The sequence below is a fragment of the Manihot esculenta genome, chromosome 12, assembly GCF_001659605.2.
Source record: "Manihot esculenta cultivar AM560-2 chromosome 12, M.esculenta_v8, whole genome shotgun sequence".
Classification (NCBI taxonomy): domain Eukaryota; kingdom Viridiplantae; phylum Streptophyta; class Magnoliopsida; order Malpighiales; family Euphorbiaceae; genus Manihot; species Manihot esculenta.
In genome coordinates this window covers 3887030-3913916 of record NC_035172.2, presented here as the reverse complement: position 1 = coordinate 3913916, position 26887 = coordinate 3887030, and the positions used below count along the sequence as shown (strand labels likewise).

The 26887-nt window shown below is 33.4% G+C and overlaps 1 protein-coding gene across 7 annotated transcripts; it reads right to left on the bottom strand.

The window, feature by feature from the left end:
• Nucleotides 1-15264: 15264 nt before the first annotated feature.
• Nucleotides 15265-26850, bottom strand: LOC110627367. Of its 7 annotated transcripts, none has more exons than XR_006348044.1 (11): nucleotides 26696-26850; nucleotides 26379-26540; nucleotides 25581-25895; nucleotides 25182-25404; nucleotides 24690-24836; nucleotides 24464-24588; nucleotides 19021-19228; nucleotides 17997-18250; nucleotides 16903-17081; nucleotides 15625-15781; nucleotides 15265-15535 (listed from the first exon to the last, which is right to left on the bottom strand). XR_006348044.1 is itself a non-coding variant. In XM_021773649.2 (10 exons), the coding sequence occupies exons 2-9, from the start codon at nucleotides 26486-26488 to the stop codon at nucleotides 16913-16915; spliced, it is 1551 nt and encodes a 516-aa protein (XP_021629341.2). In that variant the 5' UTR covers nucleotides 26489-26540; nucleotides 26696-26850; the 3' UTR covers nucleotides 15265-15781; nucleotides 16903-16912. The 7 variants fall into 7 exon arrangements, 5 of the variants coding, with proteins under 5 accessions (XP_021629341.2, XP_043804938.1, XP_043804939.1 ...); XR_006348045.1 differs by having other exon boundaries at nucleotides 15265-15525; XM_021773649.2 differs by having other exon boundaries at nucleotides 15265-15781.
• Between the last annotated feature and the right edge of the window lie 37 nt (nucleotides 26851-26887).

Here is a 26887-nt window from a genome sequence, read left to right as displayed (position 1 = left end):
GAAGAAGGAGAGAGAGGGGAGAATAGGAGGAGAAGCTTCAGCAAAAGTTTGAAAGGAAAGGAAGTTTTGAAATTCGATACACACATTAGTTGAAGAACCAAAGGAACCAACTTAGCATGGAAATATATGAAAGGTGCTGCAAATCACTTTGTGTATTGACCAAGCAGCCCCTTCTTCAAGATTTCAAATTATTAGCATGGCCTAGGTTTAGATGGAAAAGTTATTTTGAATTATTATTCACCATCACCAATAAACTTTCAATTTTTTAATGTAATTATTAAGTGAAAAAAAAGAGCACTCACAGATTTAATCTGGTGGTAAATGCATCTGAATAAATCTAAAATATCTCATATTCTGCTTTTCGATCTCTAATTTTCATTTCAAAAAAAAATTAAAAAAAAATTAATTTTTAATATGGTGAAAGATATGTTTTTTTTTTTCCTTAACTAGATTGACTAATAAGATTCATGTGTGGAATAATTAATCAAATCCTAGGACATGTACATACATTCTATGTTTATATATATATAATTGAGAAGTTTTACGATTATATTTTAGAGTTTAAATAATATATTAATACTACTAAGGAAAAGTTCAAGATTTTTGTAAATAAATTTTTTTATTATATATAATAATATGTTTTAATAAATAATTTATTATTTAATAAAGTATAGTTTTAATAATAATTTTTTATTCTTTATAAAAAAATAAATAATTAAACTATTATGTTATATTATGCATCCAATACAAATGTAGTTTAAGTATATACAACAATAATTTGAGCATTTACATCAATAATTTACAGTAGTTGTGTTTTAAATGTATTTTATAATAAAATTTTAACTTTTAAATTAGCGATATTTTTGCATTAATTCATATACAATTATTACGTTAAGATCCAACACTCAGTTATTATAGTTCGTTAATATCTTGAATGATTTTATCCCGTTCCGCAAAAATAGCCCATTTCATTCCTTAGTTCTACATAATTTAATGATCCAGATGGCTTTAATATTCATTATAATAGTTTAGTTTAAATTAATTTAAATAATTTTTAAATTTATTTTTTATTTAAATTAAAATAATTAATTTAAATTATTTAGTAATTTTTTATTTTTTATTATATGTAATTTTAATTTTAGTAAATTTTTAATGTGAAACGTGATAAAAAAAAATTTAATAAAATAAAAATAATTCAGTGAAAAACAGAATCCAAGATAAATGGGTCAATCATTTTTAATAAATAAAAACAAATACCCGTGGATCAATGAAATCAAATATCCAATTTAAACATTTTTTTTAATAAAAAATTTCATAAAAATTTAATTTAGTTTTTAATAATTTTTTATTTAAAATAAAAAATTTAATTTTTTTAATTTAAAAAATATTTTAAAAAGATTTAAATCTTACACTACTTAATAAAAATTCATTTAAATTATTTTTTTTTCAAAATAAGTCATGTCAAAGGAAAAATATTAAAAAAATTAAATAAGAAGGATAAAAAATTGAATTATTGGTTCTGTTTGTCTTACCAATTCTATTTGGTGACAAGATCATTTATAAGGAAATTATGAGGTGAAATCTATAGGGGTATTATAGTCTTATTATGAAAAAGAAAAATAAAAATTATATTATTGCATGATTTATTAGTGATGGGGCCATGTTTTGTAAATCAAATATTAAAGAATCTTGAATGCTAAAGTCGACGGCACCAAACACAGAGGGAGAGAGAGAGTGGTGCTGCCTTTTTCTTGCTTGGCCGGTTCCCCAAGAAATCTTTTTTTTGACTTAGAGAACCATATGTGATTTAATTACTATTTTGTGTGCATTTTCTGCCAAGACTTTGCTTTCATAGCCCTTTTCTGGCGCGTTGCTAATGCTTCTAAGAATTAATTACTATGATTAAGCAGAATGGAAGAAGAAGAAGAATATACAGAAGAAGAGAGTGAGAGAAAGGAGGTGAAGAAGAGAGTGGGTCTAAGGTGAAAGCTAAGAAAGGCAATGTGAATTAATTGTTTTAGGGAAACGAAAATGAGAAAAGACACAAGAAAAGAAAAGAAAAGCATCCTATTCTCTTTAAAAAAATGAACACACTGCTGCTTCCCTCATTGTGAAAGGCCATTACATGTATTTGTCTCCCATGATGGGGGATGCATGGGCCACCACTACCTCAGTACTCATATATTTATATGTTTTAGATGAGAGAGAGAGAGAGATGGTACGTTAAGGCTAAGCTTGGAATTTCATCGAACACCTAATATTCAACTTTACAACAATGAATGGGTTGCCTCCCTCCTCCTTAACTATATGTGTGGGAGTGCCTCCTCCTTAATTTGGCAAAAATGGTTGAATTTAATTCTAAATTAAAAGATTTTGATATATAAATTGAATAAAAAATTTAATTTTAAATAAAATTAAATATCATCCCAGAATTTAGAGATAAAAAATAAGATTTATTCCAATTTTTTAAATATAATCTTTGTTTGGAATATGAGACATGCAAAAAGGTGGTAGAAAGAAAAAAAAAAGCATATAAATGTGAAGAATCAAATTTAATAGAAATGACAAAAAGCTATATAGCTATAAGGAGGCAATAACACTTGGTAGGAGTGATTGGACCTCGTTGAAGTAAGCTTCCTACCTACTCTCCTTCCTTTGTCTTGTAAAACCAACCAAAAATTAAAAAAAAGCTAGTTTTTTACTTACCCATAAATGCAAAGGTCATACATTATAGGAAAAATTAGAAATAATGATTTTCATTATTTATATTTTTTAAAAAAATAATTCTTCAACAGTAATATAAAATAAAATGTTTTGGAATCAATTAAAATGTGATAGAATCAATGTCCAAAGAAGCAAAGGGCGGTTCCAAGACAATTGGTACACAAAGTCAAAGGACGACCCAAAAAATTAGGATAATGATTTCAAAATTTTCAAACAAGAGTGTATTAAGTGCCATCTTTTCCTCTATTAGGTAAATTGTAACGGATTTGCACTCTGTGTTGTAATAAAATCTTTTGCGACTTCCAATTATGTAATATAATTATTTTTTATAAATAAATAAAAAAGGTTGTAACCTATGGTTGCGGTCACATATAATCATATTATAATGATTATGAAATTTATCGATACGCAGATATTAACAAAAAAAAAACTTATCAAACTTTTATAAATATATTCTACATTAAAATTTTTTATTAATATATGAAGATTTTTGGAAGAATATTGAGTATTCTTGTATTTCACTCTTAATTTGTACAATATGTCTACATGGCTATTTATACACAAAGAATCATATCTAAACAGGAAGCAAATAATCAAATAATAATTACAGAGATAATTAAGGATCCTAATCAAATCAAATCAAATCCCTAGAATCAATTAGGATTAGCAAATAAGTCAACACTCCCCCTCAAGTTGGTGCAAAGATGTCACACATGCCCAACTTGCAAATCAGATTATGATAGATCTTGTTGTTAAGCCCTTTAGTAAACACATCCGCAAGTTGCTCAGTAGAAGTCACATGAACTAGGCTCAAGACACCGTCTGTTAATTTTTCTTTAATGAAGTGCCGATCAATTTCAATGTGCTTCGTTCGGTCATGTTGGACTGGGTTTTGTGCTATACTTATAGCAGCTTTATTGTCACAATACAAGGTTATCTTGTCTCTCTCGGACAATCTCAACTCTTCCAATAACTTCTGCAACCATAAGAGTTCACACACTCCTTGGGCCATTGCTCTGTATTCTGCTTCCGCACTTGACCGAGCAACAACACTTTGTTTTTTGCTCCTCCAAGTGACAAGGTTTCCCCCCACAACTGTGCAGTAGCCAGATGTGGATCTCCTGTCATCGAGAGATCCTGCCCAATCTGCATCTGTAAAACTTTCAATTCGGAGATGACCATGTTTGGAATAAAGAAGCCCTTTCCCTGGCGCAGACTTTAGGTATCTCAAGATGCGAAGTACAGCTTGCATATGAGTCTCGCGAGGGTCATGCATGAATTGGCTGACTAAGCTAACAGCATAGGCTATATCCGGTCGAGTGTGTGAGAGATAAATCAACCTTCCTACCAATCTCTGATATCTTCCAATATCCACGGACTCACCAGTTCCTGCTTTCAGCTTGTGGTTACTTTCAATGGGAGATTCTGCTGGCTTACACCCCATCATACCAGTTTCTTTCAAAAGATCCAGAATGTACTTTCTTTGAGAGATGAAAATTCCTTTTTCTGATCTGGCCACCTCGATACCTAGAAAATATTGCAGTTTTCCCAGATCTTTGATTTCAAATTCCTGAGCTAACAACCTCTTTAGTTGAGCCATTTCCTCTTTGTCATCACCTGTCACCACTATATCATCAACATACACAATAAGAAGGGTGATCTTACCCTTATGATGTTTGATAAACAGAGTGTGATCAGCATTGCTTTGTTGGTAACCGAAGGACATCATGGCTCTGCTAAACCTGTCAAACCAAGCTCTGGGAGATTGTTTTAGCCCATACAAAGCCTTTTTTAACTTGCACACCTTTCCTTGTGTCTTCTCATCAGCGAACCCAGGAGGAATTTCCATGAATACTTCTTCCTCTAAATCTCCATGGAGGAAAGCATTCTTCACATCAAACTGTTGCAAGTCCCAGTCCAAGTTGGCCGCGCAAGATAACAGAACTCTGATTGAATTCATTTTTGCAACTGGGGCAAATGTCTCTTGATAATCCACTCCATAGGTTTGGGTGAAACCTTTAGCAACCAATCTGGCCTTAAATCGTTCAATTGTGCCATCAGCTTTATGTTTCACTGTGAATACCCATTTACAGCCAACGAGTTTCTTCTCAGGTGGAAGAGTGACAAGCTCCCAAGTTTCATTTTTAGCCAATGCTTTCATCTCTTCAATCATTGCTTTCTTCCATTTAGGATCTGCAAGAGCTTTCTTCCAATCCTGTGGAATAGACACAGAGGAAATAGACAAGGCAAAGGCTCTATAGGAAGGTGATAAAGATTCATAAGAAACAAAGTTAGAAATAGGGTGTTTAGTGCAAGATCTGACCCCTTTTCTTTGTGCAATAGGTTTATCTAAGTCATTGAAACATTCAAGAGTTGTGGGTAACTCACCAGAAGAAAGAGTTGTGGGTAACTCACCAGAAGAAGATTCATGACTAGGTAACTCACCAGGAGAAGATTCTTGACTCTGAGTAGACTGCATAATAGCTTCTTCTGCCTTGTCTCTTCTTGAATACCTTCTCAAATCTGGCTTGTCCAAACGACCAGTTCTCTCTCCCTGATTGGACATCTCCCCCTGTCTACTAGAACTCAAACTTTCTGGTTGAACCATATCACTCAAAATCACAGAATTCGGGATCACCTCTTCTTGCTCATTATTCTCCCCCTGAAGAGGTGAGGGGTTGGTACTGAAGTAGGGTTCAGTTTCTCGGAAGGTAACATCCATACTAACGAAGTATTTCCTAGAGGGAGGATGATAACACTTGTATCCTTTCTGTGTTGGAGAATATCCAACAAACACACATTTAAGGGCCTTGGGATCCAGTTTTCCTGCCGTCCTAGTATGGACAAAGCAAACACACCCAAATACTTTTGGTGGAACAATGTATGAATTCTTCCCTTGTAAAACCGCCAAAGGACTCATAAAGTCAAGGTTCTTGAGAGGCATTCTATTGATAAGATAAGCAGATGCAAGAATTGCATCTCCCCAATATGCTTTGGGTAGATTCATGGTGAACATAAGAGATCGAGCTACCTCCAATAGATGCCTATTTTTCCTCTCAGCAACGCCATTTTGAGCACTAGTATAAGGACAACTAGTCTGGTGTATTATCCCATTATTCTCCAAATAAGCAGAAAAGCTACTATCCATGTATTCTCTTCCATTGTCAGTTCTCAAAATTTTCACCTTAGTATTAAATTGAGTACAAACCATCTTATGAAAGGATTGAAAACAAGAAAAGACATCACTTTTAGCTTTAATCAAATAGACCCAAGTCATTCGAGTACAACAATCAATAAAGGTGACAAACCATCGATTACCAGACAATGAGACAGTTTGAGTAGGCCCCCAAACATCAGAATGAATAGTCGCAAAAGGAATTTGACTTTTATTATGACTCAAAGGATAGGATGTTCTAGTGTGTTTAGCATACTCACAAGCATCACAAAATAGAGAATCAAACTGAGTTCTAGCAAACAAATTAGGATAAAGTTTTTCTAAGGCAAAGAATGATGGATGTCCTAACCGTCTGTGCCACTGTATTATTTCCTGATTGACATCTTTATTTTCTCCAAAACAGGCTTGAGATATCGAAGAACCTGGATCACCCTCCAACATATATAAGCCATCATGCAGTCTACCATTGCCAATCCTCTTTCCTGTGTGAAGATCCTGAATAACACAATGATCAGGAAAGAATTCAATTTTACAATTAAGGGCATTGGTGATAGCACTAACAGATAAAAGGTTGACAGGAAAGTGGGGAACATGGAGGACAGATGATAATTTAATATTCGATGTGCAAATAACAGAACCTGTTCCGGATATGGGAGTAAAAGAGCCATCAGCAATTTTGACACTATCTTTGGTTAGGGAAGGAAAATAATTGAGAAGGCCTTTAGACGAACCTGTCATGTGTCTATTCGCACCAGAATCGATAATCCATGGAATATTATGGAGAGATGAAGTATTACCTGACTTTACAACGTCAGATGTGGCACTAAAGAATGAGGAATCAGAGTTAGGAATCGAGATTCTTGTACCTTCTGCTATCGACACCCTTTTACCTTCTGCCATTGACACCCTTTTACCTTCTGTCATGGTAAAGGTTTATAAACGGTGACAGAATAGGAGGTATTCAAGGGTGTACACACAAGAGAGCCCAATCGATTCACCAAAAGGACCGGGTAGCAGCACGGGAAGGCCGGAAAGATGATCGGAATCGTCGCCGGAGTGATCGGAGCAGCAAAGCAGTGGCAGATGATGGGTCACGCGCCGGGAAGCGCCAGGTCACGCGCCGGGAAGAGGTGGCGCGTGAGCCTCACGCGCAAGCTTTTCCGGCGTCGGGGCTGGTCGATCGGCCGGCGGCAGTCCGGCGGTTCTTCTGGTGCCGGCGGTGAGAGAGTGAAGGGCTCCTAAATGGGTTAGTACCAAAAAAGTAAATTTAGGGTTTTGAAACCCTGAAGAGGAAAAATTGAATTTGAACCCAAAAAATCAGGAAAAAGGCTCTGATACCATGAAGATTTTTGGAAGAATATTGAGTATTCTTGTATTTCACTCTTGATTTGTACAATATGTCTACATGGCTATTTATACACAAAGAATCATATCTAAACAGGAAGCAAATAATCAAATAATAATTACAGAGATAATTAAGGATCCTAATCAAATCAAATCAAATCCCTAGAATCAATTAGGATTAGCAAATAAGTCAACAATATATTTTATATTAAACATATAAATTTATTTTATATTTTATTATTAATTTAAACTATTAAATTTAATAAAAATGACATATTATTATTCTAATCAATATTTTAAATTAATATTTTAATATAATATAAAAGCAATAATTATAAAAAAATATAAATATTATCAGTTTCAATACTTATATTTTAATTTTTTTAATAAATATATTTTAAAGTTAATTTTTCAATTTAATTTGATTTGATTTACTTATAACCATTAACTTATTTTTTGATTTTTTTTTTGCATTATTATAAGTAATAGGTAGTATGATAATACTATCAATTAAAAATAAAGAATTATGATTCTTTTTATTTAAAAAATTAATTATATTTATCATAATTATTAAATTACTGAAATGGTTAAATACAGTTATAGTGAATATTATAAGTGTAATTAATTTTTTTATTATATAAAATTATAATTCTTGATTTTCTAAAAATATTATCATCATAACATTTATAAACTATAATAATATAAAAAATATTAAAAAAATTTATTGGCTTATAAATATATCATTCGAAATTATAAGTAAATCGAATTAAATTGAAAAATTAAATTAAATTAAAAAATTAATTTTAAAATATATTTATTAAAAAAATTACAATATAATAGTTAAAAATAATAAAATTAAGTTTTTATTTTTAAAAATTTTATATTAAATTTTATTAAAATATTAATTTAAAGTGTTGATCAAAATAATTTTCATTATATTTAACGGTATCAGTTAACGGTATATTATAAATAAATTTAAATAATTTGAAATATATATGTTACAATGAGAAAAGTTGATATAACGGCAGGCTCCACAATCATAATAAATAAATAAATTCATATAGTTTAGAAAGGGAAAGGGATAGTTTTATTCACATTCTGTTTCCACTTGCATGATTACTAATTACCAAAATAGAATGAATATACATGGGTAAATTACTGTAAAACCTTTAAATTTTTAAAAATTTATTAATTTTTTTTTATTTTAAAATTATTTAATTAAAATATTTCAATATTTTATAATATTTAACTCTTTAATTATTATATTAAAAAAATATTAATCACTTTAAAATATTTATAATATTTAATTTTTTATAGTTTTAATTATATGTATTATTTAATTTCTATAATTTTAAATATTCATGCTATTTAAATATTTATTTAATATTATATAGAATGAATATAAAATTAATGTATTTTTAATATAAAATTTTAAAGACTGTATTATAATTTTTTTTATTAATTTTTCTAGATTTAATTTAATTTTTTGATTTTAATTGTGATAAATTAAAATAAATAATTTTATTATTTAAAATTTAAAATTTAAAATATAAATATGAATTAACATAAAATTTTAAATTTTTTAATTAAATAAATTTTTTTAAAAATAATTTATAACACTGGATTATAATTTTTTTATTAAAATTAAGATAAACATAAAAATATTAATTTTATTATTTAAAAAATTAAAATTAAAATATAAATATAAAAAATTGTAAACGCGGTTTTTGAGAATAGAATTTTACCCATAACGAGCTTAGCAAAAGGCAGAACTGAAAAGTGGAAATAGGAGTTAGATATAGTGTAGCTGTATCCAACAACATCACCAAAAATCATAAGGTTGTAGGTAATGGATGACATCAACCTCTGTCTGTCAGACACTCCCTCTATCTGACTGTCTCCTCTACCTTCTCCTTTTTCCCCCCTTTGCATTTCTGTTTCAGATTTTGGGACCCATAATTTCTTCATCTTTAACATGCATGCCCCTCAAATAATCTCAATTTCTGGATTATACTTCAATTATTGATGGAAATCAAGCTATAGGCTATTAGTTGCACAAAATTCTTACCTACATGAACCCACGTGTTTATATAGTAACCAACAAGCTATTAATAATGGTGTTCTGAAATTTAGAGAATAGAATTTATAATAGTTATGTAAATTTTTTTTTTCCTCTCTTTAGAGAGGAAGGTGCTCCTCTCCTTTTATCTGCTAGTGATACTAACGGCCTCTTCTTATAGTGTCACTTATCATTTGTCTATCATGTAGGTCCGTAAGTATGGGAGTATCAGATGCTTTTTTCATGCCAGACGGCCATTTAACTCATTTCCGCGCTCTTGCGGATAGGGTTGCGAGGGGACCGAGCCTGCTGTCCCTCCTCATATCACGTCACCTGACTGGACTTCTTCTTGATGGACCTGGGCTTATGAGCCATCCGGTCCGCTCCACGAATCTGGATCAGAGTTGAAAATATTGAACCCATCTATCATGAAAGTTTCATGAGTTTTGAGCTAATGCCTGCTTTTATAAATCCGGCCTCCTCCTGAAACGCGTAAAATTCGCCGGACATCAAATATATTTTGAACAGACTCAGAAATAAAACTAAATAAATGAAGGAATATTTTGAGAATTAATAGTAACAGACTTTTATTTATTAGAATAAATAATTTATAAATTAATTATTATAATTTAATTTAATTTTTAAAATTTTTTAATATTTAATATATTTAAAATAAAAATAATTAAAAAAATTATTATAATAAATTATATTTTTAACATGTGTGAAAAAAGTATTATGTGACGGGACAATATAAGTTTATGTAGAATGGTTTAATAGAAGTACGGTTATACACTATAATTAATTCACAAAATAGCGCATGCACGTGCTGCACGCTGCCACACACTTGAAATGAAAATTTCTTTGGAAAATTATAAATGAATTCAACCACTTGAAATTCTAACTTAAACTTTTTGAAATCATGATTACTCATAATCAGACTACCAATAGTAAAATTGAGTTAAAAATGGGTAATTGAGATTCTATATTAGCTAGCTAGCTTTCATGCACTAATAAGATATTGAATTAGAAAATCCACAAAACAACCAATCAAACTGATGATCTGAGATCCAATAGAATAGGGTTTTTCAAGGGTTTTGTGTTACAGAATAAGGCTTAAAACTTTGGGACTCCTCTTTTATACATTGTCTTGCTTGCTGGTGACGTGTAAAGGTCTCTCCAGGATTGGGCCACGCGTCTCTGCCATACAGATTCGGGTGTACTAGGGTATCAGCTGCCTGTTACCTGCCTGTTACATGCGTAACGGTCTCTAATTCTCCTCATGCGTACGTTCGAGCGGATCTGCCAGGCTGTCTGGTGAGTACTGTTCTGGATCCCGGGCTGGGCCGAGAGTTGGGCTGGACGCTGGGCCTGAGAGGGGTCTGCTGGTCAGGGATCAGGCTGGACTGAGTGAGGAAGCTTGGTCGAGCCCGACCCGAAAGCTGGAATGAGCCAGGCTTGTTGGGGGTATCAAGTACGTGGGCCTCTGTGTCATGGGCCTTTGGCTGTGGTCAAGCCCCTGTTCTGGGGTGAAGAAATCCAGCGGTCATCACAAACACTTTTTGCATATATTCCTTCACCCCATAAAAATGGACTTCATCAAATTACTTTTGAATTTAATAAAATTATATTTTGGTTAAATTTAATATGTTTAATAATAAAATAATACGATTAATGGATATTATTAAAAACATTTAACTATATTTTATTAATCTATATGAAAAGAATCCTGGATGGAAGAAGTATTAAATAAAAATATTAGAAAGTTAATAAAAATGAATCACTATTTAAGAAAAAAAAAAGTAACTTATGATATAAAATGGATGAAATGAAAAATAAACATATTTTTATTTTTTTATAAAAACAGTTATTTAGAATTAAGAACCATTAGTAAGGTTTGGATAGTTTTTATCAATTAAATGAAACAGTTCACCAGGTGATTTCTTTAACAGTTAAAATAGATGTCCTGAGGCAGCAGCGACTATCTTGGTTAGTTCATCGGCACACTGGTTTACACTAGTTAAATCCTTGGAGTATCATGAATAAATAAAAAACTATCACCGAGCTAAAGCGAATTCCATATAGCACAAATAATACTGTTATAGTTATTGTGCACCTCCTATACTGCATTTAGCATGTTAATAACTTCTAAGTTGTTTCTTTTAACTATCACTTTCCTAAATTCATATTGTTTTGCAACTCTAACTTCATGCAGGATAGCTTCTAGCTCAACACTTACTATAGACGCTTTACCAAGCCCAGTGGTAAAGCTGTACAACCACTTGCCCATAGAATCTTGAAAAATGCTTCCTCCATAAGCAATGTTGTTCCTTTGGAAAATATATAGCAGTATCAATGTTGATTTTAACAATTCCATCAGTTGGTTTAGACCAATTTTCATCTCGTGATGATTTCACTCTGTTTTGACTCGACACTTGTAACTTTTTGAGTATAACAAAATTCAAGTGAGTTTTATTAAGCAAAAAATGAATAAAAGTCTCTAAATTAGAAAATCAGTACTCAAAGATAAAGGCATTCCTGTGTTGCCAAAATTTTCAACAATTCAGGCCGAAGACAAAAGTCCAAAAAATTCTATATATCTGGTTCCCATTATCATGCTGATGCAGTCACTCTTATAAAAAAACATAAAATTAGCTAGAAAATGTATAATTTAGTATCAATAATAATAAGAAAAATGTGCCTAATTTATGTTTGATTACTAACCCTCACACTTAAACCATACTTATCCTCATGCATTCAAATAATTTAAATAATCAATTTCACTTTTTCATCTAAACTTTTGGATTGAAGCACAACAATAATCCCAAAAAAATCTTTAACATAAATAGCAGAGTTCAAGCTATTTACACTCAATCATACAAATATATGACCAACTCTTCCACATTCATAACATATTTGCAGAATCCTTTCATATTCAATAAGTTGAACTTGCTCTTTTATATCCAATTTCGATATTAATGGCTTATTGAGGTTGATCGAGACAACTCTTACAAATTTTCTGTGCATCAACCTTGACCACTTTCCCTGCGTGGATGCAACCCTTCTTAGCATTTTTTTATGATACAAGTGTAAGGGAGACCCGGGAGCCTAACCCACGCCACCGCCATGTTCATGCATGTGGATTTTAAGTTAAAGGAAGATTTTCACGCCAAGAACAATCCAGGGGCCTTCAAGAATGTCCTTGTAATAACCTGCATCGCTATAAAAGTTAACAAGAAAAAAGTCATTACCTAAATTAAGAAGACTAAACCTTTCCTCTTTCCATAGGATTAGAAGGCGTGTTTCTGGAGTTTTAAACCCTATTTTGCGTCTCAAAAGGCGAACAACGAAGGCATTTTTCACTTTCTTGCTAACTCGTTTTCCAGAGCATCTGAAAAAGAGATGACAGGAACCGAACCAGACATGGTGATTGTAACCTCAGAATCATCAAAATCAATTTCCTCCGCCGGGATTTCAGTATGCTCAAAATCCATGATTGTGGCTCCGATTACATTGTCTTTGAAGGAAATATCCGCTTGTACAAAGGATGTGCTATTATCCCTGTGTTTTACCTTCTTTGTCGCCTGGATCGTTCTCAATTTCTAGTTCTTCAGAGCATGGAGAGAAGTTTTTCAATTTTCTTTCTTGAAAAATCTTGCAGAATCTTGGAGAGTTCTTTCACGTTAGCAAAAATAACTTGAATGGAGAAGGAATGAAATAAGCAAGTGTCACTATCGCCGGTCAGGGAAGGAAAACGGCGTCAATCAGAGGTGCGAGAAGAACGGCGCGAGACGGATCTGCTCGGAGAGGACTGTTGACGCAATCTGAAAATAGAGCCTGACGTTGCGATTTAGTTGTGGAGGCTGGACGGCGTTGCGATGTTAAAGACTGCTAGCCGTCTTTACCTCCTTTTTAAAATCAATAAATTTATAAAAATTCGTTTCGAATTAAAAAAAAAATTAATTAATTATTTTTAATTTCTAAAAATTTTTCATTTTAGAAGAAATAAAAATCATGGATGATTATCTGTAATCTCTTCATACAAATAATTTATTTTTAATAAAAATTATGGAATGAAATGAATAATTAATTAAGTAGAAAACTAATCAGAGTGAATATTGGGAGGTAGTGGCTCCTCCTGTTTACCTCTAATTAAAATGATTAAATTAATAGAGTCAAACAATCATATTGCAATCTCCTGTATGCCTTTTGCTTAATTCTATTCCTCTTTTAGTTTAATAATGAAATCTCCAAAGTGGAGATTACTAAAATGCAAAATGAAAAAGAGAGAATAGGGGGGTCCTTGTTTATTGTAAGCTTCTTTATTTCCACTATTTATCTAGATAGCTTTAATTTCAGAATATTCATGCACTGCATTCACACTAGAACCTCCAGTTTAGTTTTGGACTTTTTACTAAATAGAGGATCCCAAATATCCATCTTATCTCTGTATTTTAACAAATAAAATGTTTCTGAATTTAATTTAATTTAACTCTTGGTTGAAGTTCAGAATGAATCAGCCAAATATAAAAAATAATACAAATTCTCCATAATAATAATTACAAAAAAAAAAAACATGGGAAGATGGATATGATAAAGTAAAGGCCTATTAGTTATTAAAAAGTAAATATTTGCTTGTTTTAGTGATGTAACTCAATACTTTTAAATTTTGCCACAAATCGTTAATATTTTCAAAATTAGTTGCAATTTTATTTAATTTTGAAATTCAATTTGGAAAAAGTGTATGTAACAATACACATTTTTACCAAACTTTGTCGAATTCAATTAAATTAGATAAAATTGCAACCCATTTTGAAAGTTATGTCAAGATTTAATAATTAGATTAAATTGTTAAAACATATAAATATTTAGCTTTTTAATGCCAAATAAAGGTGGTTGGGTTATGGAATGATACATAGCTCCATGTATATATGCTTCATTACTATTAGTAATATTATGCAATTAAAAGATATTTCCTGCTATCATCACACACACCAACACGCGACACAAGCACATCTTACATTTTCATTTCTTATTAAGCAATGAAGGCAAAGCAAAATGCAAGAATTCTATGACATGATAGAAGAGAAGGCCCATTCCATCTACCTTACATAATTCTTCCACTAACTAGATTCCAACTTCAAATTTTCCTCATGAAGATCTTTTAACTTTATTATATCTTCTATTATTCTTTTGGGTACATGGCACAGATTAGACTGACTTTAACTAAATGCCAATCCAACTCAAAATTCTCCTTTTCTCCTGAATGACAAAAGATCTGGTTAAAAATGGATTTATATGCACAAATCACCTTGCCAGATAGGAAAAAGATATTATCCAAATTTACAACTATTCATGGCCAAAAACACCAAGCATCCCTCTAGCAAACTAAAAGAAATTGAAGTAGCAGCAAATAGATACAAGTGTGGAATACTAGTAAAGGGAAAATGATATTGGCATATATATCAAAAATAGAATAAAGTATAGATTTCCTACTCTATTTCTTAAGTTTTTCCCCTATGTTTTCTTTACCCTTCACGAATCATTTTTCAAAAAAAAAAAAATTAAATAAATTCTTATAAAATCATTCATGATTTCATTATTTTTTACCATTTTAAAAAAAATAAAAATTTTGAGTTAAAATAAAAATAAATTCTTACATTCTAAACAAAAAATTCGATAAAAAAAGAAATAAAATAAATTTTTGTGAAATCTTTTTGAAATCAAAAAGGGTAATGAAATCACAAACACTAGAAAATTCACTATTAATTATAAAATCAATATTGTCGCATGATATCTACCTGACCAGTCCCCATTCAGGGTCCTTTCCCCAGCCAAAACAATGAAATGAATAAAAGAATGTTAACGGGACAAAGAACAGAGTGGTCCACCCACACACAATAATAATATTTCACATCCTTTATGATTCCCTAATCATAAAATGCAAAAGGTAATGCTTGCTCAATTGGATAGTGAAGAAATGTGCATCATTATTAAAAACGGAATTTAAGCTTTTCTTTTCTTTTCTTGGGTCTGGATAGCCATGCTTCATCACTATAGCCCTTCAAACATGAATTCTTTTTTCCTCTTTTCAACAAGTAAATTTAATCCCTTATTGCAATTGAAGGACAGTACACTAATAGTCCCCCATGACTTTTCTCCACCTGGGTCACATTTTCTTGTCTACTCAAGGAACCACTTTTATAAGTGACGCTAAGAACAATCCCTGGCAAAGGCTAAGGGTTCAAAATTAAAACTGCGCATAAAAACATTAAACTTTGCAATAAGAAAACAGTTGTAGGAAAACTCCAAGCAAGGTATTCACCGGAGCTAATAGAACTTGCTTGATGACCCCAAGAACTCCAAATAACATCATTCCTCGTAACCAGGACAGTAAAAAAGTGGCAGTATCAAAGTGGGAAACCATCTTTACAAAAAGACGTGGACACCATGAATTGACCAATGCATAATAAGAAGTTCCTCTGCAAAAAGAGATAATCGTGTAAAGATGGTAGGACGCAAGGATTATCTTGAGAAATGCACTTTTACTTTTGCAAGATCTTTTAAAAAGTATTTTCCATCTGATGCCAGTCGCTATCTCATGTTTATGTGTTCCCACCATCATCTTCATGAGCACTTAAAAAGGATCAAACATGCAAAAAAAATATCCACCACACAATGCTATTGAGACACAGAGAGACATGTACAGAGAGTAATTAATCTTTGATCAATACCCCACTACATTATAATATCAAAGCATGTTGTGAAATGCTTGAAGGAAAGTTAGAAAATTGAATTTCAGGCTGGTTGGTATAAGGTACAGCCTTTCATGTGACCATCTGGATGTTGGGGGCAGTTTTGTACAATCTGAAATACAAAATCAGTCACAAAGGTAGACAAAAGACAAGTCACCTCTTAACCTTATCAGGAGATAATCGAGTCCCACTCCCCACCCCCTTCTCTCTCTCTCTCTCTCTCTCACACACACACACACACACACACACAGCGCCCTAAACTGCCTATATTTCACTAGCTATCTAACACGTCCTTGTTCCCTCCAGAAATGAGAACCCAAGGCCCTATATGCATGTAAACATTCCCAACAAAGCAGTAAGAATAATCAGATGCCTTTCTCCCCCATCAAGCAATTCTAAGCCCACGAAAGGATATGAGTGGTTCAGCACTAAAGCCTAGTCTTAATCTCACCTTAGGCCACATTCCAAATAAATTCAATTCAAAGAGTAACCAAGAGATAGAAGAAAGAAAAAAGTTTGGGTGAAAATGGATCCAAGCATCTACTGGTAGATGTATAGTGCCTTTGCAAGAGGCATATGTTGATTTCTGTGTTTCAATGCGTACTTGAAAACTCAATATGGTTTGTTTTCCATTAGTTAAGTTGAGACCAGACTCAAGGTTTTAGCAACAAACTGATGATGCTACTGAGGTTTATAACAAATAAGCCGAAGCCTCAAGCAACTCTGGCAAAATTGAAGGTTTCTTACTGCTTTAATTTAAAGTCATATTCTTCTTGTAGCTACTGCTAAATCAAGCAAAAAAGAAAAGGGCAAAGCAAGCAAAATAAAAAAGGAAACAAAAAATATACCCATGACATCTCACTTCCATCGCAGGGACTGCCTAATTCCAGTGTAGATGAGTCCTAATGATCTGCCAATCAAGGTACGTAGAAAGAATGATACTGCACTGCCAACTTTGTCAATGACAGCTCTAATCAGTGGCATGGAAATATCTGATAACTCAAGGTATAGACTAAAGTAGTATCTCCTGCAAATCAATTAAAGAAAATTTAGAAAAGACAGCAGAAAATTTTCAGTTTATAATCACTAGAAATCCTATAATAGTTGACGAATGCAGCAAAATGTATTATGGATGGTATGGGAAAAAACCTCAGCTCTACAGAAACAATTCTCGCAATAAGATTAAATTGCTAACAAAAACACTCAGCAAACTTCACCCAGATCTAAGAGAAGAGTGCGTAGGTACAAGGGGCTGGTGAATTTAAGCATACTTGTAAAGGATAAAAGAAAATAAGTTAGAATGCCTCTTCTCAAGGAGATCATAAGATGTATATAATTTTAGCAATTTTAAAACATGTCAAACCAATTTCTAAATCCAAGTGGTCTAAACCACTACTTGTTGACAGCATTAGTCCAGATCCAAAAGTATTACCTAACTGTGGCAAGCCATGTCCTATTAGCAACTCGTTACCTATAACTACTACTACTATCATTGTCCAGCTGTAGCGTGATCAAACTTACAGGATCAGCTAAATAATTACAGATCACCTCAAGATACTAACCTTTGCACCATTTTTCAGATGTAACGAGAAGTATTTTATCAGTTCCACTTCCATCCATCCACTTTGGTAAAAGTATTAAGTCCTACTATCCAAAATTCCCCAAAAAAGTTTCCACAAATATAGCCAAAAGTATAGTTGACTGAAACACTCCACTTCAGCCACCATCCGGTTTTGATCCCATAGGAAACAACATATTGAACAAAATACAGCATGGTTTTTACAATTTAAAGTTCAAGCCAGAATATTTTCTGGAGACATAATTTAATATAAAATAAAAGAGATATTTCACCATTATCTACTCAGTTCCACAACAAACTGGCAAACATTTTTATGTCATATGCAAGGGAAAAAAAAAGGCAGGTCAAAGATTAAAGACATACCACCCTGTCAAAGCCTTTAATTCCTTGGTCCGTTTTACAGAAATCGGAAACTGGCTTATGACAACATAACAGAATGAAGATGGCATCATTCCAGATTTTCTCCGAGTAAGATTCTTCCACCAACTAGGATTTCCAGTCTGATTCTGGCTTGTTTCCTCAATTATCATCGACTGTAGAGTGCATAGATCAAATCGATCCTCATACATTGAAACAACTGCCTCCACATTTTGATACAACCATTGATTTAAAGCCACCTGTTATCGAAATTTACAATGTCTCAACTCTCAACTACATTAGTGCTAAAATTACACACAACCTGGAATACCATATATAAACTGCACATCAAAAAATTCAACTTCGAACTTCTAGGACCAGTATTTTCCTTTTTTTTTGCTAAACCCCAAAAGGAGAATAGGACAAGGAAAAGAATAGGGAAAATGTATAAGCAATGTAAGATCTTTCCTTGGAGGATAAAGGAGGAATTCCTTGTTGAATTTCCTCTTTCAATCACCCAAACCAGTCTTGGGTAATTCTACTAAAAAAGTAAGCATTATCGTGTGAGAAGCAAACTCTAATATTTTTAATAGTATATTGTTAGCATTTTATGTAAATTATCAAATTTATCGGCATTTTTCTCTTGTATTCACACAATTCGGCGCAGTTGAAATCTAATAGTGAAACAGGAATAAAAATTTTTGAGTGAAAACAAAGGTTTTCATCTTATTTAAATACTTAACCTGCAACTTTCCATACGCATAGACATATAGATTTTGCAGGTTATAATATAAATCCATCTAAGAAAAGCTCCAACCAGCTGCAATGGGAAAATAAAAGGTAAAAGTCAAATATAATGACTGTCATACGTAATTAAGGCCAAACCACAACAGCAAGAAGCAATTAAATTAAAGAAACAAGAAACGATCTCATAAATTCAAGGACAAAATGAACCCTAACAATCATTCCACTTAAAGAACCAATTATGCATGAGGACAGTTGAGCAAATCATGGACAAAGACTACTATACCTCATTTCGCAATCTCTGGAGTGCTCGGGTTGACAAACTACACATGATCATTCCCAGGTTGTTCATTTCATTTGTCAAATTACCATCAACAGAAATAAGCTCCAAATACATACTGGCAATGCCATCTGCTAAAGTTATTACCAAATCTTCCAATATAGAATCTCCATGCAAAGTAAACAAAACCTGGTTGTAACAGCAATTCTTCCTGCTAAAACAAAGACAGTAATAAAGTGAATATGCATTGACAGAAAGATTAGGTTGGTCCAGAATGTAATATAAAGTAAAATTAGAAACAAGATATAGATGTGCCATTAGACATCCAAAAAAGCCTACCAAGCTCCTCTTTTATGTTGAACCTACTAAACCCTGGCCTGGACTTTGTTATTAGGCCAACTAAGTCCAACTCATACACGTCTGCACATGCATGTGGACATGCTCTGCCAAACAGACAATGGCTGCTTATTTGGTCAAAAAATACATAGATAAGCATTGCATGCCAGTGTGTGATGTGAAATTCCATTGCTGCCCCTTATCTCTCTCTGATCAAAACACTGATCTCCGTTTTACCACTAAATGTTATCATTAGCATGGCTTTGGCTTAGAAAGTTAGAAGCATAAACAAACACATTTAGAGTAATCTATCTCAAGTATAATTATTAACAGTTTTCATTCTTCAGATACAAATTAGTTGCCACCTCAAATTCATTCTCTTTGAATTTTCTTAACTTTTCCTAGCCATATAATTTAAAACAAACTATGAATTCAGATTTCAGAAAGAAATAATAATAAAAAACACAAGCAACAGAAAAGGAGGCATAGTCATCTATGATCAACTGTTGTCTTTGCTTTGAGAAGCAAAGTAAATAAATCAATAAACAAACAAACAAAACAAACTTCCTTAATTTTAGAAGTAGAGTTGCAACTTGCAACTGCTACGAGAGACCCCTCTAAGGGACTGATGAAAGAGAAATAGAGAGTTTAAGATAGGTTACTCAAAAGAAAAGGCATGTATAGTGTGGAAATTGATGGACTTCTTATGACTGATGGAACTCAAGGAAACAATTCAAATTGGCTTTCAAAGTTTTCAATTGACTGACAAGAAGATGATGGAAATTTAAAAATAAGAGAAAGAGGCCTTAGCTTTTTTTTTCTTTTATCAGAGGAGGAATGCTTCTTTTAAACTGCTGCGTGTCTACCACATCAGCAGTATTTACATTCAAGCTTTGACAAGTGTCACTAACAATAACATGTCCACAGCATACTAGGCTGGAGAACAGAAATCAAGCATCTAATTTCTGATCACAAGCGCTGTCTGGAATCTTGATAAAATTGATGACTAGATGATCAATGTTCACTAAGCAACCCTCATTACAACAAAATAAGTACATTATCCACTTTACCAACTACCTGCATTGCTGTATCTGCCTAGCAAATCTTTGCAATACAAAGAAAGCACAAAGCAGAATCAGTTTGAAAGTTAACCTCACTTTTAAATGACCAGCTTCCAAAGCTCACCAACTAGGGGTGAGCACTCATTGGTTTAAACTACAAACAACCAAACCGATTAATTTGATTTTTCAGTAAACTGGTTTGGTTCAGTTATTATTTGTTAAAGTAAAAAAACCAAAATAACTAAATGATAGAGCATAATTTAGTCCTTTTTATCTTGATATTATTGATGATAATTTGCATGTTTTCTGCTTAATTTAGTGCTTTTGATATTATTTTGCAGAAAATGGTGTAAAAGTGCAATTTGGAGAAAATAGCCCTAAAACTGCCTTAAATGGAGCAAAGGAGAGCAAGCCTGCCAAGTTGAAATCAAGTGAAGCTAAATAAGGAAAGTTCTAAATAAGGAAAGTGGCAAATAAGAAAAGAACATTCAGCTAAAGCAATTTGAAATTCAAATTTCAAATCTCCAAGTAGCATTTTCCTTATTCAAGAAGCCAAATCTCAAGTTGCCATAAATGAAGAGCCAAATAAGGAAAGTATTTTGAAATTCAAATCTCCAAGATTCACATTCAAATTTTGAATTTCAAAATCCAGTTATATAGGAAGCTAAATCCAAAGATCACATGCTTGCCACCTCATGCTTTGCACATTCAAAATTCAAATTGCAAAGAGAGGCTCCACTTCCTTATTTGTGCATGGGCGGCAAGGAATGTGTGAAGGGCAGCAACTTAATTCTTGGGCAGCCTTTTGAAAGCATATGGGCAGCCAAGAGACACTTGGGCAGCAAGTAAGAGAAGGGCAGCCCCACACTTTGCACATAAGGACCAAGCCACACGCCTCACTCTTCACATGTGCATGGGTGGCATGGAGACACATGCGCATGGGCAGCCGCTCAAGATTCACGTGGATAGCAACTTGAAGACCTAGGGCAAGCACCTAAATTCCTATATAAGGGCCCCTTAAGTGGCCGGCCACAAGGACACACAACTTCCCATTCTTCAAGTTCGGCCAGCGCGCAAGGAAGGATTCTCCAAGCTCCAATCGGTTCTTCATCCTCTTTTTTTTGTTTTCTTGTTTTGGTTCAGCCATGAGTGGCTGAAACCTTTTATTCTAGTTGAAGTTTGGTTGAAACTTTGATTGTTTAATAGATTGTGAGATCTGAACATAAATTGTTATTTTTGGTTATTTCAATATTTATGCAATCTCATGCTTGATTCCATTATTGCTTTGTTATTATAATCAATGTGGCCACTTGATTCTTGATTGCAAGATAATATATTGTTGTTTGGATAATTTTAAGTCCGTAATTGCTTGGATTGTTCAAACATAAGAACACTTGGTGCAAAAGCCAAGGAGATTGCATGATCTAGCAATATCACCATACGTTTGGATAGCTAGGATTAGATCTCTCTATCTCTTAATGCAATTGACAGTTGTTTGTTGTCTGAGGCCCAAGGACGTTCCTTGGCAACTTGTTGATTATTAATTAATTAGAGGACGTTCCCTAATTGGTTTATTCCTAAGGAGAGATAATGGTGGTGAGAAGCTTCTTCCATCTCCATAACTAATCTATTGAATCAATCAAAAGAAACTAAGTTTCAATGATCAATCCCAACAACTGAAGTGGATCCAATTCTTCGACTAGACCTTTCTCATAATTGTTTACTCTTTTATTTCATTATTGCTTTACTTTAATTGTTCTCAATATTAGTTTACTACAATCAATCTCAAAACCTCCCCCCTTTTTACTTTCAGTTATTCTACTTTCAGTTTATCTCGTTTCTGTTTACTTCTCTTTCAGTTTATTTTTGTTTCAATTCGTTCTCTTAGTCTTAATAAGGAAAATAGGTAAGTATTCAATTCTCTGTGGATTCGATCCTTTCACCACTATCTACAGTTGTAAATTGTTGATAACCAGAAAGGTTATTTTTGACCGGTTTCGACAACCGCGAGTCACTAAACCGAACCAATGTTACAAGTGTAACCTTAACCCATGTATCTAGCTGATCGATTGGTAACAGCTCTTCTTCCCTTTCTTCTTCTTCATCCATTCTACCTCTCTTCTCTTACTTCTTATCTATTCACCTTTTTTCTTTTCCTCCTTTTTCGTCTTCTTCTTCAATTCCTCTCTAGCTCTCCCTACTGACTGTAATAATCAGCTCCTCTCCAGCGTGGTTGATCGATTGCCATCACAAGTGATGTGAATTTAGCAAACGACAATCATGCTACTCTATGATGATCTTAATTGCCAGCACGTGAATCGCCTGTTTTCCAAGTCCTCTGCCATGATGACCATTCTGCCAAGTCCTCTTCCATCACAAAAGGATCGTGCTACCCTCTTCCATCATAGATAGACCAGCCAACTGCTATCCTTCCTCTCTTGAACTACTTGCATGTTCAAGTTTCAAACTTGATTTGTTATATATTATATATTTGGTAATTGAAACCCTTTCTTTTGTAATTGAACATTAGGTATTTGAATGTTGGGCAATTGAAATCTGAAACCCTTTGGATGTTAATCTCATTATATGTGTTAATCTTTTGCTTATTTTCCACATCAATTTAGTTTAAAGGTTCGGTATTCTGTGTTTATTGTGTGTGTGTTGATGAAATGAGAATTTGGGGAAAGGGTTTGGCTGAGGATTTGGGAGAGAGGGTTCAGCTTGTACTCATGGAGTGGGAGTGCTTTGGAACCAATTGACCAAACCGATTCTATTGTTATTTCAGTTTGATTTGATTTGGTCTCATTGTTATTTCAGTTTGGTTTGGTTGACAAAAATAAGTTATTTGGTTGTTCAATTTTCTATTTCAGTCCAATTCAGAGTCGAACCAACAGATGCAACCCTATCACCAACTACATTGATCAATTGATTTGAATGTGTTCCACTGTTGTGCCTCTTTTACAATATGTGAATTGTGATTGGCTTCCAAACACCATCAAAATCATTTGTATTCTCTCTATTTACTTCCAAACAGTAGAAAGCCAAACCCTATAAATAGTAATGCACTTTTAAGGCATGTAGTAAACCTTGCTTAGAAATAATTAGAAATCAGCCATAATAAAACTGTTTTTGTACATTTGTTTTACTCCTTTGTATTTCGTTTGTCTACCACAATTAGTCAATTTATTATATACACCTGTATACAAAATCCATTTTAAATCTAGAGAAATCAATAGAAGAGAGACCAAAAAAAATTAAAAAAAAGGGAATCATCTTAAAACACAAGTACATAAAATGTTAATAAGATAAGAAGCAATATATCACCAAGCAATACCAAGGGTTGTTCAACTTGTTATCGTTGACCATATTAATTGCAATCTGGAAACTCAATTGTAAAAAAACCTTAGAAGTAATCTTTCTTATATCTATTTCTACTTAGAAGCCAAAAATTTCCTTATAACAGCTTCCAACCAACAAGCAACTCATGAGCACATTTAAAAATACTCATACCAAGGCACTCACACAAAGTATCCAAATACAAAACAATCCTTAGAATTACACTTTCCTCTCCAAAGGCAATACTGGCGAGTAAACATCAACACAAAAATTTCTCTCCGAAGACAACACCGGCGAGAAAATATCACCACAAAACAACTCTTAGGATTGAACAAAACACACCAATCGAACACAAACGTAGGTGTGAATAGTGCCCATAAACAGTACTAATGAATAATGCCCATGAACAGTATCCGTGAACAGCACCCAAACAAAAATCTCAAAAAATTGAAGGCTCTGAGACCATGTAGAGAAATAATATTTCTTGTGTCTGTTACAATGGAGATCATAATATATTTATACATAAAAAATCTATCTAGAAAGGAAAGGGAATCCCTTTATCAAGTCTATAATTAAGCAATTCCTAAAATCAGGCAACTAACTGATTTATCCATATTTACTTTCTATATCAATATATTTACTTCCTATGACAATTCTAAATGCAACCAATATGAGAACATAAAGTGGTTTAGAAACATCAGACTAACTGAATTTACCTGAGAGAACCAAATCTAAGAAAGTACAATAATTCTCCATAAAGACCTTCCTTGCCTGACTTTCTTATAGTCTGTAAAACAGTTTCATCTCCTTTTAACTTCTGAATAATTAAAGAGAGAAGTTCCTGAAAAAGAGATAGAGAGAGAGCAGTATTTATCAAACCCAGTACTGTTTAATAAAATTCATATAAAAGAACGTTAAGCTTTTCCACTCTATAGTCTATACCTTATCCAGTTTCTTGTTTTCAAGACGAAGTTCCTCTACTAGCCAAGCCATGCAAATACAGTTACAAGATTTTAGAATAATTTCAGGAAAAACAGTCGGCCAATCATCCAAATTAAAATCCTCACAATCGCCAAAAATGGTATTCACCTGCAAAGAACAATTATTAAACTCTTAGCTTCCAAAACTAATGAATGGTAGTTAGATTAGATGCATACTTGAGTTGTATCAAACAGTCCCAGTCAAATATTTAACATGCCCTGTTTCGAGAGACCATTGCAAATAGACCAGATTCATGAGATATTGTTTGGCCCTAACATATTATGTAATACTTTCATGCTCCTGATGCCTGACTACAAGCAATTATATTCCATTGGCTTACCAAACTACTATTAGGAGTAGAGTGGTTTAAACCCCGCCCCCGCCCCTGCCCCCCCCCCCCCCACAAAGAAAAAAAAAAGGGAGAGGGAGAGAGAAAATAGTGACAGTGCCTGCCTCATCCTCAAGTTGTTTAAAAGAAGCCCAAAGTAGTCGAAACTTGGGACCCTCGGATATAGCATACAAACTTAAGGGTTGTTTTGCTCGCTGCTGCTCAATTTCACGGATTCTGTTTCCTATATTGCTTTTGTGTTCTATAGAATGAAGAGCATCCAAGAGTTTTTCCTTTACTGAATCCCAAGCATATTTTACGTTAGCATGGTCTTGATTCTTCTTAGCACTGGGAATAGAGAAAAATACCTTCATCAGGTAGAGAAAAAGAGAAAAAACAATAATAATAAAATCTCATACAAATAAAGAGATTTGCATTATTATCTTCAAAAGCAAAAAAACCTGTCATCTGTGGAAAGAAAAACCCTGAAACTGATTGTTTTTTTTCCATCTTCTTACCCTTACCTACCAGAAGAAGCTGCAGTTTCATGGACCACATTGTCATCTGCCATATTCCTCCAAGAATTCAAATTGGGCCTATCAGTAGGAATTACGCCGGCCATATATGTAAGAGCTATGCTGGCCATCAGAAGCAACTGGTCGCTAATAGAAACCAAACCAGATGCAGTTGCACCATCAGGGTCCACCAGAGCTCCCAAGCAACTACACCTCGAGGAAATTTCCCTTTTACAACGACTTGGTTTCAAATTTGAGAGTCCAGTGCTGGAAGTTTTCCAAAAAGGGAGCTTGACAACTTTACAACTGCCACAGGAATATTTTCTGCAGCCAAAACATACATGTAGAATATCATCTATAATACTGACAATGGTGATAATACGGTGGCAAGCAAACTCATATTTAAAAAACATTATTATCAAACTGGTTACAGCAACACCAATTTTATTGTTGACAAAATAGTACATTGTTCATCCAAGAGAAGCAAGAGTGCATATGACGCGTGTTAGTGAGCTAACCTCCTCGGTGATGTGTGATCATTGGGATTCCAAGAAAACAAACAAGTTGATCTCAACAGGGCCAATCAGATGTAGAATTAGATTTTCGCTTTTTTAGGTAATTTAGATTTCCACCAAAACGAAAGCCCATGTCATTTAACAATGCTAGTAATACCAAACAACCAAATGTTGCAAACGATCACTAGGCATTTGGCCAGTTGAATTACTCCTATTTCTAATTCAACCAAAAATCAAAATCCACCATATAACGTCAGAGAGACGGGAGTTCAAAATGAAGCAAAGAGGAGACCTCTGTGACGTCCTAAAATGTGAATCTCGGATTAAATAGCTCTTCTCTCTGACACAAGTAGTCCACATATGCAACTTAACACACGATGTTGAAGGTGCATACTCTGCCATAGCTAAAACTTTCTAGTCCACAAATCAACACATTGCTTGGCTATCAAATGTTCTGCAGCAAAATGGAAATCCAGAAGCGTTCAGCTGAGACACAAATATAACAACTACATTGAAAGAAGGGAAGTGAGAAGGAGGAAGTTAGGGTTAGGGTTGATGAAGTGGTTGAAAATGGAGAAGGATGAAGATTCGGATTGGAAATGTGCGTACCTGGTTTACGAAGCCGAAAAAGAATGTTGAATCGGTGGCTGGTCGTTATCGCTTATCACTATCAGTAGTACAAACCAGAGAGAGTCTGGTCCATAGTTATAACAAGAAGACAAACGTTAGCCTCAACAAAGAGCGAGGGGCTTGGCTCGCCCACTCACCTGGCTGCTCCTTTTTAAATATCGATCAGCGAGG